The sequence below is a fragment of the Nannospalax galili genome, unplaced genomic scaffold (assembly GCF_000622305.1).
Source record: "Nannospalax galili isolate Female #2095 unplaced genomic scaffold, S.galili_v1.0 scaffold380, whole genome shotgun sequence".
Taxonomy (NCBI): Eukaryota; Metazoa; Chordata; class Mammalia; order Rodentia; family Spalacidae; genus Nannospalax; species Nannospalax galili.
Window position 1 is genome coordinate 644,459 of NW_008348568.1, and position 15,295 is coordinate 659,753.

At 46.3% G+C, this 15,295-nt stretch overlaps 1 protein-coding gene across 18 annotated transcripts in view; it reads right to left on the bottom strand.

Annotated features, from left to right (window-relative positions):
• The window catches only part of Mtss1 (MTSS I-BAR domain containing 1), a 157,618-nt gene that overhangs the window by 32,664 nt on the left and 109,659 nt on the right, over positions 1–15,295 (bottom strand). For all 18 annotated transcript variants that reach the window (XM_008845456.3, XM_008845451.2, XM_008845452.3 and 15 more), the window contains one exon: positions 1,450–1,534. In XM_008845456.3, the coding sequence (XP_008843678.1) occupies positions 1,450–1,534 (85 nt within the window). The remainder of the gene's footprint in view (positions 1–1,449; positions 1,535–15,295) is intronic.

The following is a 15,295-nucleotide window of genomic DNA, read 5'->3' on the forward strand; positions in this document are numbered from 1 at the left end:
CCCCTTAAAGATTTATATTTAAGGGTGAAAGTATAGTTAAATTGCAAGGCAGCACAATAGGCCACCAGTCCCCCAAAGGCCACCTTCAGAACAGACTTGGTCTCTGGATGTTTTCAGCATATAACTTTTTTTTTAATAGATTATTTTTATTTTATCTGTATGAGTGCTCTGACTGTATATACATGCACCACATTGTGCAGTGCCTGTAGAAGAAGCCAGAACAGGAACTCAGATTCCCAGGAACTGGAGTTGCAGATAGTTGTTAGCTGCCGTGTAGGTGCTGGGAACCAAATCCAGGTCCTCTGGAAGAATAGCCAGTGCTCCTGGCCTCTAGCCATCTCTTCAGACCCTGAGTATAGCATCTTAACAGACGCTACAAATGTAATCTGGGTGACAGCTTATGTTTGTAACCCCAGTTACTCGGGAAACTGAGGTAACAAGGATTTTCATGAGTACAAGCTAGCCTGGGCTACAGAGGGGACATCAGGCCCGCCAGGGATACACAGCAAGACCCTGTCTTGAAAATAACATATGTGTGCCTGCTTGGAGAAACCTCTCCTCACTTCTGCTATATCCCAGTCCATAAAAGCCAGGTCACAGAAACCAAGGTCACCTCTCTGGCCACACAATGGGAACCACCAAGAGGCAGAAACACCTGAGCTTTGCTTTGTCCCTTCTAAAATTCTGAGAATGGCTCAAGCATTACTAGTTTTTAAAAGACCCCAGGGTGTTGACTGGCACTCGGGACTAGACATCATGGAGGCTCAGTGACTGCCAGCCTGGAGAAAGGGAAGGAAGAAGACACTCAGAATATTCTTAAGCTGTAGTGCCAGCTTCTAGATCACCAAGGGGTAAGAGCTGTCCAGGTGCACCCCTTGGCTCTGTAGAGCTCAAGAATGGCAGGACAGTGCTGATCTGCTAAGGATGCAACAGACATTTGCCTTTGAACACTGGTGACTGCAGATTCCTGTGCCAGCCGCTGCCATTTCATCTTATTCCAGGTGTGTGGAAGCTGGCAGTGTGGCGAGCTCTGAGGTACCACTCCCTCTTGGTGGCTCTGGAAGTACTGTGATATTGTCTCACTCTTTGGAACACCAGTCCTTCCTTCTAAGTGGTTCCAGTAGGGTAGCAGGGTAGTGGGGCAGGGGTGGGGGGTGCCTTAGCAGGATGTGGCAGTTCTTTAATTGGTAGGAGATGAGGAGAGACCCATGGAAAGTGCAGGTTCCCCGGGGCAGCAATCAGGCTGACGGTTCTTCACCGCAGCTCCAGTACTAGACCTGCACCCAGGACATAGCAGATGCTCAGTTCATTCGATTAATGGGCAGTCAAGGAAAGGACAGGTGAGGACACGGAGCTGTGAGGTGAAGAATACCACATGTCACTTCAAGGAAGCCCAAAATCAGCAAGGGCCTTTAATTTTTCTAGGATCCAGGCAGGTGTGCTCCTCACCTGGAAAACTGCCTCAGCTTGGCTTCGATGCTTCTGTGCCGCATGCACATCCTGGTGAGTGCAGAGCCGATCTCCCGGGTACCTCCTGGAAAAGGAGCAGAGCCCAGTTGAGGGATGGGGACCAGCAAAAATCCTTGAGATCAAACACAAATCAGATTTCATCACATCACAGAACCTAAGCTACAGTCTTCAGTACTTTTCACTGTTCATGTGTGCACATACAACTACATATACATAAATCTATGTGCTGAGCATGTTCACATATCACCAAAACTAAGGTTACTCTTAATATGTTGAAAAATTCTATTCCATCTGATTTTTTTTTTTTTTTTGCTGCAATATTGGTTGGAGTCAGAAATCAACTTAAAGCCATTAATGAGACACAGTTTGAAAAACCACTTCTGTAGGTGGGATGGACAGTTCAGTGAGGTAAGGGAACCAAGCTTGACAATCTATTCGACCCCCAGGGCCTACATGGTAGTGGGAGAAAACCTACTTCCACAGGTTTTCCTCTGATCTCCACAGGAGCTTGCGGCACATGCACACACGCGCGCGCACACACACACACACACACACACACACACACACACGTAATAAAAACATATCTCATGAAAGATGACCAAAATAGTATCTAACAAGGAGAAACTGTAGATTTTTCCCATTCCTGCCCAAATAACCATCAAGAGTGCTTTATATCAGTTAAGGGGTCACTCTGGTTCATTCAGAGTCCAGTGAAGCCGCAGCAAAATGAAGGCACACAGTAGCTTTTAATGGGACACCATGGACAGGGGCCTTCATGTTCAGCAAATGTGGAAGTTTAATGTTCCTAGAATTCCTGTCATTCTTTCTCTTTAGGCACACCCTTCCCCTAAGATGACTTCTGAAGTTCTTCTATTCCTCCCCTTTTAAGAACAATTCTTGAATCAGCATTTGCTGGGACATACAGAGAACAAATTGCAACCTCAGATGGTAACTACACACGGGACCCTGGAAGGCACAGTCAGAAATGCCAGGGAAACACGGTGTTTGTGGGGTGTCAAATAAAACGCTATTTTTAACAAACAGGGCCTTCAAGGGAAAGTCACAGGCATTTACAGCAGGTTTAACCAAGCCAACAGAAAAGAATTACTCTTATCAAAGCTCTGCCCTCTCTTTCCGAAATGATTGCTTGTTCAGTTTCCTCTGTTTCCTACTTTATTCTGCAAAATTAAGAGGTTTCCATAAGCGAGTAATAAAATAGTGGCTATAAAATACTAATATTTCTATTTTTAAAAATATTTTTATTATTTTTATTTTATGTGTATGAATGTATTCCCTGCATGTATGTTAAGTGCACCCATGTTGTGCAATGCCCATGGAGGTCAGAACATGGTCAGAAGGCGGCGTCAGATCCCCTGGAAACGCAGTTATGAATGGCTGCCAAACCTTGGTCCTCTGAAAGAGCAGTCAGTGCTCTTAACCACTAAGCCAACTCTCCACCCCAATATTTCTATTTTTTTAAGCCCCCAAAGGGGACACTTTTCCAGGAAACGCCTCCAGTCCACTAAGTCGGGGCTTCTTAGCCTTCATATCAGTTGTGGGGCTATGCTGTATATTGTTAGATGGACAGCAACATCCTTAGCCAGTACCAGGATCCCCCTACTGTACCCACTCAGACCTACAACACCTGAAAATGTCTCCAAATGGTACCAGGTTTTCCCTGGAGAATAAAGATGACACCTTGCAGATAACCACCACTGTAAAAACTTACCAAGAAGTAAAAATCACTCCAAGACTGACCTTCTACATGGCCAGAAGACTTTTAAAAATTCTGCCTTTGGGGTCTGAGGCTGGAGCTCAGTTAGAAGAGCACTTTGCCTAGCACTCCCGAAGCTCTGGGTTAGATAAAACCAGCCAACACACACACATCTCAGCACTCTTAGAGATGGAGGCAGGAAGACCAAAGTTCAAGGTCATTCTCAACTACACAGCAAGTTCAAGGCCAGCCTGGGATTCAAGAGACTCTGTCCCCCAAAGAAACAAACAAAAAACCCACTTCTTGGCACCTATACCCAAAGTAAGACAATAAGGGTGGTTTGTACCTTCCCAGGGACCGCCAATAGAGGGCACTATTCTCACATGCTCCACCCACCTTCCAGCCTTCTTCAGGTTCTTAGGGTTTTTATTGTTTATGAGGAAGGGTGAAGAACACTTTATCCCCAGGGAAATTTCTCCTCTTTCCTGGGCCTTCTTTTGATTGCAAGTTAATAACCTGGCCACACAATGATATTGGCCCACTCATTCACTGCTGGTTGGAAGGTAAACTAATGCTTTCCTGGAGGGCAATCAATAGCACATACCAAGAAATGCCTTAAATACATACACTCTCTTTGACCCAGCAATTCTAATCCTAGGAATTTAACCTGAGAAATAATTAAGGAAGATGGCAAATCTTTACCAATGAGCAAAGGATTGAAATGTTTACAACACCAAAAAGCTTAACAAAGTCTCATCATAAGGAAATAGTTAAATAAATCCTAGGGTACAGTCACACAACTGAATAGCACAACAGCCATTTATTTGTTTTGGTTTTGTTTTTTGAGACAGGGTATCCCTGTAGCTCCAGCTGGCCTGGAACTCACTATGTAGACCAGGCTGGCCTCGAACTCACAGAGATCTGCCTGCCTCTGCCGCCCAAATGCTGGGACTACAGGCATACGCCACCATGCCCGGCTTACAATAGCCATTTAAAATGGAACTATGGAACTTGGTTGGTGTTTAGAATGTCTGGGAACTGGTCTAAGTACTCTACATATTAATTCATTCGATCCTCACAATATTCTCAGTTGTGTTGGTACTGTTACCAGGCCCATTTTATAGACAGGAAATTTAAGTAACATGCCCAAGGTTCTAGGACTAGTAAATGACAATCAGGCTGAGTATTCCAGCTTCATGTATGTCTTTATCCACATGGCTATGTGACACTTCATACAGAAAAAGGAGGTGGGAGGAGGCAGAGCCTGGTGTACACTTATGTCCCATTTCCTCACCAACCCACTAGTATGGGTATTAAGGTTTTGGAGAGCCAGCTCTCAAATGGTTCTTGAGCCCAGAGCTGTAACTGGTGCCATGAGGACTGGGCTCCATCCTGACAGAGCCAGTACAGAAAGTTCAGTGATGGGCCCCCATCCAGTGATAACCTATATTCCCATTTCCTTAGGTAGAACTAGGAGGTTGGAAAAGATCACTATGAAGGCCACCTCCTTCACTCCATTTTTCTGCCCCATTATTTCAGTTACCTTCCCAGCTATTCTCCATAGATTGATTTCATCCTCAGGAAAGCCCAGGGCTTTCCGAAAGCAGTCTAACTCTGGACCAATAACAAGCAGCTTCTGAACATAATGCCTATGCCCCACCTGTCTCTCTGCAGAACAGGAAGCCCCAGAGAGAACAGGAAATGAAGAAACTTAAAGAAAACTTCCAAACAGCAGTGTCTCTGTCCAATTGGAAGGAGGGCAGGAGGCAGAGGACATCTCCTGTGGACCCCAGAACCCAGAGTTGGGATCTGCTGATCCCAGCATCACTGGGCACCCTAAAAATAGATCGATCTGTGTAAGTGCTTAGCAACAGCTATGCTCTCCTGACCCTATTTAAAAAAAAAAAAAAAAAAAAAAAAAAAAAAACAACCCAGCAGGTTTGAATCAGAGGAAACTGGCTGGGGCCACAAAGACAGAGACAACATCTGGAAGAGGTAGAACTTGATGTGAGAATATTTATGGAATCACAAATGGCTGGTTGAAGGACCTGGCCACCTGAATGGGAGGACAAGATCTTGCTCACTTCTGAATTCCAGGCACCCTACACTGCTGCTAAAAGACCATTTACCATTTTGAGAGCAAGTCATCAGGCTGGTCTCCACCTGCAGGCTGGACCACCAATTATTCCCTATTTTTTATATCTGAGAGGTGTGCTTCAGGGGAGACAGGACACACATGTAACATGTGTGCAGGGGTGTTTCCCTCAATTGTTCTCCTCTCTAAGATTAAAGGCCTGTGCTATAAGTCCAGCTCTACCTTATTTCTTTGAGATAGGGTTTTTCACTGAACCTGGAGCTCAACAATTCAGCTAGACTGGCTGGTCAGTAAGTCCCAGGGATTTTCCTGTCTCTTCCTCCTCAGAGCTGGGGTTACAGGCATGGGCCATCACACCCAGCATTTTTACACAGGTTCTAGGAATTGAACTCAGGTCCTAATGCCTCTATGGCAAGCACTTTACTGACAGCCCCATAATTATAAATCTCCTATGGATATACTTTTATTATAAAGCTTTCAAAGATGCTAAATCTTAGAACAGGCCTGTATGGGTTCACAGTCAATCTAGACATGTGAGAGTATATTAGTTTCATACTGCTGCTATAACAAATGCTCACAAAGTTAGTGGCTTACAGCAAAACAGATTTACCATCCTACAGTTCCAGAGATTGGAAGTCCACAGTAAGTCTGACTGGGCTCAAATCAAGGTGCTGGCCGAGCTGTTTTCCTTCTGGAGACTGTAGGGAAAATCTGTTTCCCTGCTCTCTCCAGCTTCTCAAGGCAACCTGCACTCCTTGACTCATCATGGCCTCCTACCCCACCTTCGGAGTCTGAGGTGAGGCCCTAACCCCTGCTTCTGTCCCTTTATCGTCTCTCTCTGACTCTAATTCCTCCTCCCTCTTTTCTTATTGGAAGCCTTGCCATTATATTGGGCCCTTCCAGGATAATCTTCCTGTCTCAAGATCCTTAATGGAATCCCATCTACAGGCAGACTTTTGCTGATGTGATTTGGGATGTAATCACAGGTCCTGGGGATGACAGCATGAACATTATTAAGGTGCATTGTTATGTCTATTCAAAGATGGATAGGCACATAAGGAAGCCCCCTGTGGTGGACTCTCCAGTACCCATTCATGATTAAATGATGCTAAGTCCATTCCTTTTGGCAATGGCTGATTCAGGGATAGGAAAGAGACACAGAGAAAGAAGGCTACTAGGGAGGCTCTTGGGAAACATCAAAGAGGCCCACAGGGCCTGAGCAGGGACGCTGTGGATGCATTTGTCTTAGAATGAGGCTCATCCTACAGACAGAAGTCTGCTGTCCTTGTGTCTTGCTATCAGAAGGAAAAGAGGAAAGAGAGCAATGTCCTCTAGTGTTTCCTCCCAGAGCCAGCAACTGATCTGTTACCAAAAATAAAGCAAATCGGTCATTCAGTACTGTGGCTCAGGGACACACAAATACTTGGTGGCCCAAATCTTAATTCTTTTCAAATTGATATCAGTGGAAGACAATCAGCAAAAGAACTAAAACATCTCAGGACTATCAAAGGTGAATGTAGAACACAACACGGCCTTGCATGTGAGAACTTAAGAATTCCTCAAGTGCTTACACAGTATTATATTAGCTTCCTCGGGCTGCATAACAAAGTGCACCAAGCCCACTGGCTTCAAACAACCAAAATGTATTCCTCACACTTCTGGAGGTTCAGTGTCCAAACCCAGTGTGTTGGCAGGGCCAAGCTCTCTCTGCACTTCACAGCAGAACCCCTTTCCATGCCTTTTCTTCATGTCTGGTGGTTCTGGTCACCCTAGATGGCAGCAGCATGATGCTACAGATGAAGTGGCTGGGAGGGATGTGACAATGCAACCTGATGCGCACTACCTTTCTATGGCAGTCAGAAGGGTTTTGCCATCTAGTCTCCATCTCTGTGGACACACGGCTGTCCCTCTTTTGTGTCCTGTGACTTCCCATGAGAACTATGTGAAGGTGTTCCACTCTATACATCTCTTCTTCTAAAGACACCAGTGTTACTGGCTAGAGATTCGCCTCCATGACCCCGTGACCTCATACTATCCCGATTACATCTGCAAAGACCCAATGTCTAAATAGTTACACTCCCAGGTAAAAAAGATTAGGAACCTGGACCAATCTCTGAGGGACCCAGTGGAACTTTAATAAGGATCTTCCCTGCAGAAATGGGTAAAGAGATGCCAAAGCTACTGAAGACAAAGCTCAGTCCTTGAATGCTCACACTGGCTCGGGATATGTTCAAAATGATACAAGGTTTAAAAACAAATCAAAGTAACAATTGAGACTACTAGGGATGTGAAAAAAGGAAACAGGGAAGCGTGAGATAGGGGAAGAAAGGATAATAGAAGAGGTGTGAGCAAAGTACCTCACAAACATGCACACAATGTCCTAATGAAACCATCACTGCTAACTAATTAAACATTGGGACTAGGGCGATGGCTCATCTGGGGAGCAGCTGCCATACAGGCATGAGGACCTGGGCTGGATCCCCAGACCCGTACAAAAAAATAGGGGTTGATGACAGGCCTGTCATCCAGGATTGGAGAGGCAGGGAAAAGACTGCTGGGAATCACTGACCAGTTTAGTTTAGCCAGACGAGACCTGGTCTCAAAAAAATGAAGTGGAGAAGTGATTGACAAAGAAACCTAGCATTGACTTGTGGTCTCCATGTATTACACATGCACACATATCCATACACATGCAGTCACACACATGTACACATGCAAACCGGACTACAGCACACAGTCTTCACAGCAGTCCTAGGAGAAAGGCACTGCCAGTGCGTTTAGCACCGAGCACCACCAAACCTCAGTAGGGTTTGCTGGCTTGCTAAGGTCACACGGCAACTAAGCAGAAGAGCCGAGCTCCAAACCTTGCCTTGACTGAGAGCAGAAGGTGGCTTCTCGCTATGACAAGCTGCAGACAAAGAGGAGCATTCGTGTCGCACAGAATACAAACTGCTTTGTGCGTGTTTCTCAGGGGGTGGGCGGAAACTGGAAGGGCAGAAGCCACTGAGCCACTGTTTCTTCCTAACAGTCCTGTGTTGCAAAACCCTTCTGACTGCCATAGAGAGGTAGTGTTCATCAAGTGGCATTGTCACATCCCTCCCAGCCACTTCATCTGCAGGCACCTCCATCTCCTGGCACAGCGGGAGCTTCATGGGCAGGTGGCAGACAAGGACTAAAAGTCGTTCTGTTGGTTGGATTCTGTGGTGGGGCAGGGAAGCGCTGGGCAAGCAAGATTTAGGAACTGCTCTGGCCAAAGCATGGGGATACAGTCAGTCACAGTGTCTGGGCTGTCCCTCTAGGGGCTAATATTGTTGGAAGGCTAATTAGAAGCCTGTGGTATCAGTGAACAGGAGAATGGTCTCTGGAACCTCCCTGGAGCCAGGGCGGGACAGATCCTCCCAGGGGAGGATCTCTCTACCTCAGCTGCTGAGGTTTGAACTGGATCATTCTTTACTGCTGAGAACAGCCTTCTTTCCTTTCACTTTTCCTTTTCTTTTAAAATAGTCTCATATAGCCCAGGCTTTCCTCAACTTGCTATGTAGCCAAGGATGATCTTGAACTTCTAAGCCTCCTGCCTCTACCTCCCAAGTGTTGAGATTACAGGCCTGTGCCACCACACCCAGTTTATGTGGTAGTGGGAAATCAAACCCAGGGCTTTCACACCCTACCAACTGAATTGCATTCCCAGCCCTAGAAATGGTCATTTTTATGTCCTGGGCATCGGAAGATGTTCCCAAGTCTCTCCAGACTAGACACTGGCACCACTCGCCTGCCTCTCCCATCATGACAACCAAAAATGTTCCTCCCACAATCTCTCATCACTAAATCCATAAAAGCTATTAAAACCGGGGCCTCCCCAGCCTCATAAGCACAGAAGTAATAGGCAACGCGTGTTCTGTAATGAAGAAAACATCCCTCTTGCCATTAAAGGAGCATTAATTTAAAAATACACAATTGACATTCCCCACAAAGTCAACAGGCCCTTGCTCCCTATCCACAGCCTTAGGGACTCATTAATTCAGCTAGAGGCTGCTTATGTGCACGACAAAATTTTGTAAAAAGTCAAGTAACTCTGAAAGAGGCCTGGGAGACCATAGCAGGTAGGAAGGATCTAAGTCTAGATTCATGGAGTTGAAAGAACTCTTCTGTAGGGCCAGACAACTTGAAGGAGAGACAGGCAGGGGACTAAGAAGATAGCTTCCACCTACTCAGGCTGCCCTGTGGCTATCTAGCCATCTGTGAACAGCCAGCCCCAAAGTGCCTCTGAGGATCGGTGACACTGGACACAAAACAGGAGCCATGCAAGTCTAACTGGAGTATTCCTTTCAGCTGCCTGCTGCATGCAGCTGTGATTGCGTGCTTCGTAGGTGGCTCACCTTTCATGCTGGTAGACTCACTTCCTTGCTCACCAGCTGGAAAAGAGGCACCTGGCACATAGCTACTACACATCCCAAATACACCAAATCTGAGTGTGGGGCCACCTGCAATGTTTTAACTGGAATCTTTTCCAAATCCTGCTTCCTCCCCACCAAAACTTCCCCTCTAGGGTAATGTCTGTCTGCCCCCACTGATCTCTGGGGACTCCTGGGAAGTGCTCCCCTCCTTGCCACACCCTTGGGTGATCTACAGGCCCCATGTGGCCACAGAGCTCCCACAGTGGTAGTCTCACAATATCTGATCCCCACTCTTGGCACTAACTCCCTGCCATCTCCTGAGCTAACAAGAGGACAAACTACTGAAGGGCAAGGAGCTCTGAAATCAGTCCGCACTCTGGCTTTATAGCCCAGCTCTCCCATTAGCTGGTCCTGTGGCTTTGGTAAGGGTCTAACTTACTTAGACTCAAATGTTGACAGCTGTACTCTTTAAAATATACAACACAGTATGCTGATTACTACTGTTTCAATGTTGTTTTAATCTATGACACCCCCAATGCACCAGCTATGATTTCCAGTTTGGGCTTCTTGTAAAACATCCTGAGCAGCCTAGACTTTTACAATTTTTGTCCACAAATCTCTCTTCTCTCCTCTCTTTTCTCTCTCCTCTCTCTCTCCCTCCCTCCCTCTCTCTCTTGCGTAGAATGAACCCATCAACCTTGTGCATGCTTTACAAGCCATCTGCCACTAAGCTACACTCTTAGCCCTATTATCCCCCCATCTTTTACCACTGCCTCATTCATACTTTGACAACAATTGTTTTTAAACTGTAGGTATTAAAGTGCACCTGAGTGGTGCAATGCCTGGGAAGGCCAGAAGAGGGCAATGGATCCCCTGAAACTTGAGTTGCAGATGGTTGTTAGTTGCCATGTGGATGCTGGGAACTGAACCCAGGTCCTCTACAAGAGCAGCTGATGCTCTTAACAACTGAGTCACCTCTCCAGTCCAATAACATTTGTTTTTAGAGAGAACTTGGTTTTATCATATCTTTCTATACCACTTACTTGGTACAAGTAAGAAAACTTTACAGCATACTCCAAAGACTTCTATACTTTGTAACTCAGTTACTAAACAGCAGTCCCACAACTGTCAGAGGTTTGGGAGTGTACACTACTGACCTGGTAAAGCTTACAACTCAGGTGGGAGGAGGTGAGGCCCCTGGCTGTGAGTATACCAAAGACAGCGGTGGTATATTTTATAAAGGAAATAAGGAACACTGGCTATACTCAGAGGCAACTTAACCTAGAGCTCTTGTGTTGACAATAATCACCAAGTCCTCTAGGAGGGTGGAAACCTGAGTAATTAGCTCTGGTCAGGCTGCTGCATGTCCACTACAATGTACTAGCCAACGTGCAATCAGCCTCTCTCCTGCAGGTAAAATTGCTCTTATGTGAGGAGCTGACGCAGCAGTCTGTCCAGACAAGGTGACCTGTACACTCACTGACAGTCATGCATGTACAAAGGGACTGCCTGACACCAAAGCCAGGACTGAGAAATTCGTGGCCAACTGACCCCAGAATACCTTAGTCCTTCTGCCCTGTCCTCTAAACACAGTTTTGAAAGGATCTTGGCCCTGGATCTCCTTAGCGATTCATTTTTATATTGCAGAGCTTTGAACCATTACATCACCAGCTTCCTTCCAGCCAAGAATGCAGAGGAAAGCTCCTGCCGAAGTGAGTACTGGGACTGTCCTGGGACATTCTGGGACATTCCTGCAATAGCCTGGCAGGTTGAAATATTTTGGTCTCTCTCTTTCACACACACAATCCTATTCTCAGAGAAGCCCAAAGTCTCGAAATGTCAGGTGTCTTTTCACCTTGACAGCAGCTGGAGTCCTGCCCAATGCTGCATCACACAAGTCGCTCCAGCACGTATCAGCTGCTACTCTGGCTGGGAAGGCAGGGCACGGCTGGATACACCATCTGCTGCCTGAGGGGATGTCTAGAAGCCAGCACTCATGCTGGCTGAAACAGCTCTGCATGCACACATGTGCATGCACATTCTCCTCCTCTCTCTCTCTCTCTCTCTCTCTCTCTCTCTCTCTCTCTCTCGCATTCATTCTATCTCCCTCCCTCACACCCCTTTCTCTCAGAGTGAGTGTCAGACTTGATGAGGAAGCTGGTGTACCCTCTTTCCACTATCCCCCCTGATCTGTTTCAGGATTCGCTTTATAGCCTTGAGAAATGGTGCATAATCTGACAGAGAGAAAAGGGTGCCTCATAATGGTATATGAGAATGAGCCTGAATTCTTACAGTGAAAAAGGAAGCAGCTCAGTTCTCACATCTGCAAAAGTTCAACTGTGACTCTCCAGCAAACAAAGAGCACTGCGCTTTACCTAAAGATTGAGTCCAAGGGACAAACCCAAAAAGGTTGGCAGGAGACAACTAGAGTCAGACAACTAGAGTCAGACCAATGGAACAATGGCTCTAAGAGGAACACTTCTGTGCTCCAGGCAAGGAACCCTGCTAGAGGCTCTACATAAAGTGCCCCTGTGACCCCTAAGCCAGGCCAGATGTCCCCTTTCCCTGGCAGATGCTGCAGTGACCATGATAGAGCATTCCTATATTTCACCATTACTTAGGAAATACACCTCTGTGTAATTATGGTGTTAGGATTCAAGACAGTCTGTGCTCTGAGAGTGAATGTCCTAGGCCCTCAAATTCAAAGCGATGGATTATGATGATGACTTTGAAGTTGGAAGGTACTATGGAGCAAGAGACCAACAACCACTTACGGGCCAGCTCCACACTCTTGCCTGTGGCCAGGCAGCTCCTGGTGTGTACACGGACTTCTTTCTTACTGTGGTTTCTCTTTCATTGGGAAACAGTTCTGTGTTCCCCAGCTGCACTTAGCTGGTTTCCTATCAAGGCACCAGCATGTTCAATAAAGGTCAATGTGTCCATTCACAATTTTAAGACCATCAGCATAACAACTTTCTTCTGGATTCATCTGCACTTTGTATTTATCCTTGCTATGAACAGATGAACAACTGAGAGATGGTAGATCAGCCGACACCATTGATTCAAGGGAGGAGAAAGAAAGTGAAAGAGCCAACGTCTGGTATTATTCTACTTATTTATACCACATTATTATTCTGAATATTGCATTATTCTGGTATTAATTTACTGTTCAGATGAGGCACCCTCTACCTTAGCCAAGGCTCCTCTCAGCAGAAGGTGGGTAAGTGTAAGTCACTACAGAGCACCTGATGCCTATGCGCCCTGACAACAGCTTTAAAACCATCCAATGTCTTCCAGATAGGACACTTAGGTCTGCCGAATATTCATGCAACAAACATACAGTCTAGGACTCAAACATGTAAGAACACAAGCAGTATTTTAACCCACAGGGAAAGGTTCCTTGGGTCAAAAACGAAAACAGCTTAAAACAGATTTTCAAAAATAAACCATTACAGTCCCCCACAAAGGAAGTACCATTTCCCTCTGACCACAATGGTGATCCTGACCAGCTATTTCAATCTTCAAGGAAGAAAAGACACATGGAATTTCCTGTTCAAAAAAAACCTGTTATTCAGCAACTGTACATAGCTGGGTGTGGATGGACGGCCCAGCTGGTGTTTACAGGACCATTAATACTGTGCATCAGCAAATGCTCAGGAGGGTCAGCGTCCGGTTTCTGGAAGACACTGTGGTGCCCCCACCCAGGCTGGGAGATCCTGCAAGCTGCCATCAGATGACAATCTTCCAGCCAGTCTCCCACTTTCACAGTGTCTCCCACTTCACGACTTTTCAAACAGCAGAGGAAACAAAACCACACACAGTCCCACCACCATCTGGCAGCTTCAGGCCAGCAAGCCCGAGATTTGGCATGCGTGGTTCTGGCAGCCACAAAGACCAATATTCTGCTTTCTTTGTTGCTGTTTAAAGGCAAAGCAAGAGTGGTAATGCAGAAACACAAAACCATGGACACGCTCCCATGGTGGAAGACCAGAACTGGAGCAGGCCCAGCCCCGCAGGCCGCCTCCTCACTTTCATTTCCCAACGGTGCCTGGTTACAAAGCAATGTGGGAGTGTCACCCTGGAAATGCTGCAGGCTCCCTGACATCTGCTACCGTGAACCCCCTGCCATGGTCAGCCTCTGCCACATGGGCACAGAAAGAGGCTCCCCCTGGAGCCATGCGACGTAGATGTAACGATGTCAGTCCACACCAACAAAGGAGGCATGGCCTGATGCGTGAACCTCGTGTCTTTCTTAGTTCTGAAAATGTAATTGTTGGGAATGTAAACGTTTTCATAGTCACCAGCTCTGGGCTTATCTCCCAGGCAGGCAAATCCTTCAGAAGGTGGGCTGGTAGATATGGGACCCAAACAGGGTAGCTGGATGTTAGGGATCAATTTACACATCCCCATCCTAGAAGGAAGGCTCACCTTCAGCACCCCACAAAAGGAGTGTGGCCCTGCCCAGGCAGCTGGTCTCCTGCTCTGCTTTTCTTGGAGACTAGAATGACTCTGATCCTTTACCGAGCCTCTGCACATCTCCGAACTAGGCCAGTGTGTGAACTTTGCCATCTCTCATCTAAATCCCTAGAACAGCTACCATTTCCTGAACATTTGCAAAGTGACAGTTCCTGGAAAGAATGCCACATTCATTTATTTAAAAACTTCACTGAAGAGATGGCTCAGGGGTAGGAATACTTGTGCAAGCAAAAGGAGCTCAGCTCTAATCCCTGGTGCCCATATTATTAAAAACCCAGGCATGCCAGGCTTGGTGGCCTACACCTTTAATTCCAGCACTTGGGAGGCAGAGGCAGGTTTATCTCTGTGAGATTGAGGCTAGTCTGGTCTACACAGTGAGTTCCAGGCCCACTGAAGCTACAGTGAGACCCTGTCTCAACAACACAACAACAACAAAAAAACAAAACAAAAAGCAGCATGTACCTGTAACCCCAGCAATGGAGAGTGCAAACAATCCCAGGAGCTCACTGGCCAGCCAACCTAGCCAACACAGTGAGCTTTGGATTTAGTAAGAGACTTCATCTCAAAAATTAAGGTGGAGAGAAATAGAGGAGGGCACCTGATGTCCTCCTTATGTGCACCCAACCTTCCCCCATACAAGAGATGACGAAGACAAAGACGATGAAAATGAAGACGAAAATAAACCAAAAACTTCACTGTTGCTCCTCCTTTGTGTCGAGAGGAGAGAGGAGCAGCTACTGTCCTCACTATATAGTTGAGGACAAAGCAAGTGCAGAGAGGCTGACGGTCAGCCAAACCTGAATCAACCTGAATGCGCTCTGGTCAGGGAGCACAGGAAACAGGCATGATGCACAGGCAGGTGTGAAAACAACACCTAACAACCAGTATCCTGACATCCCACCTTCCCCTCTTCCCTCTAACGCCAGTTCTGTTTTTAGTTCCCAAGCTGAGTCTCAAGGTCAAAATGGATCTAAAAATTAGTATGAGAACTTCTGAAAAGTCTCTTTAATACACAGGCTAACTTAAGTATCCACAGTCTTTTGCTTTGGATTACAACTGTATCAAACCTGAGTTGAAAAAACATATGACCCAGGTTAACTCAAGTTAAGGGAAAGTGGAGGCTTCATTAGTACTTAAAAATGTCAT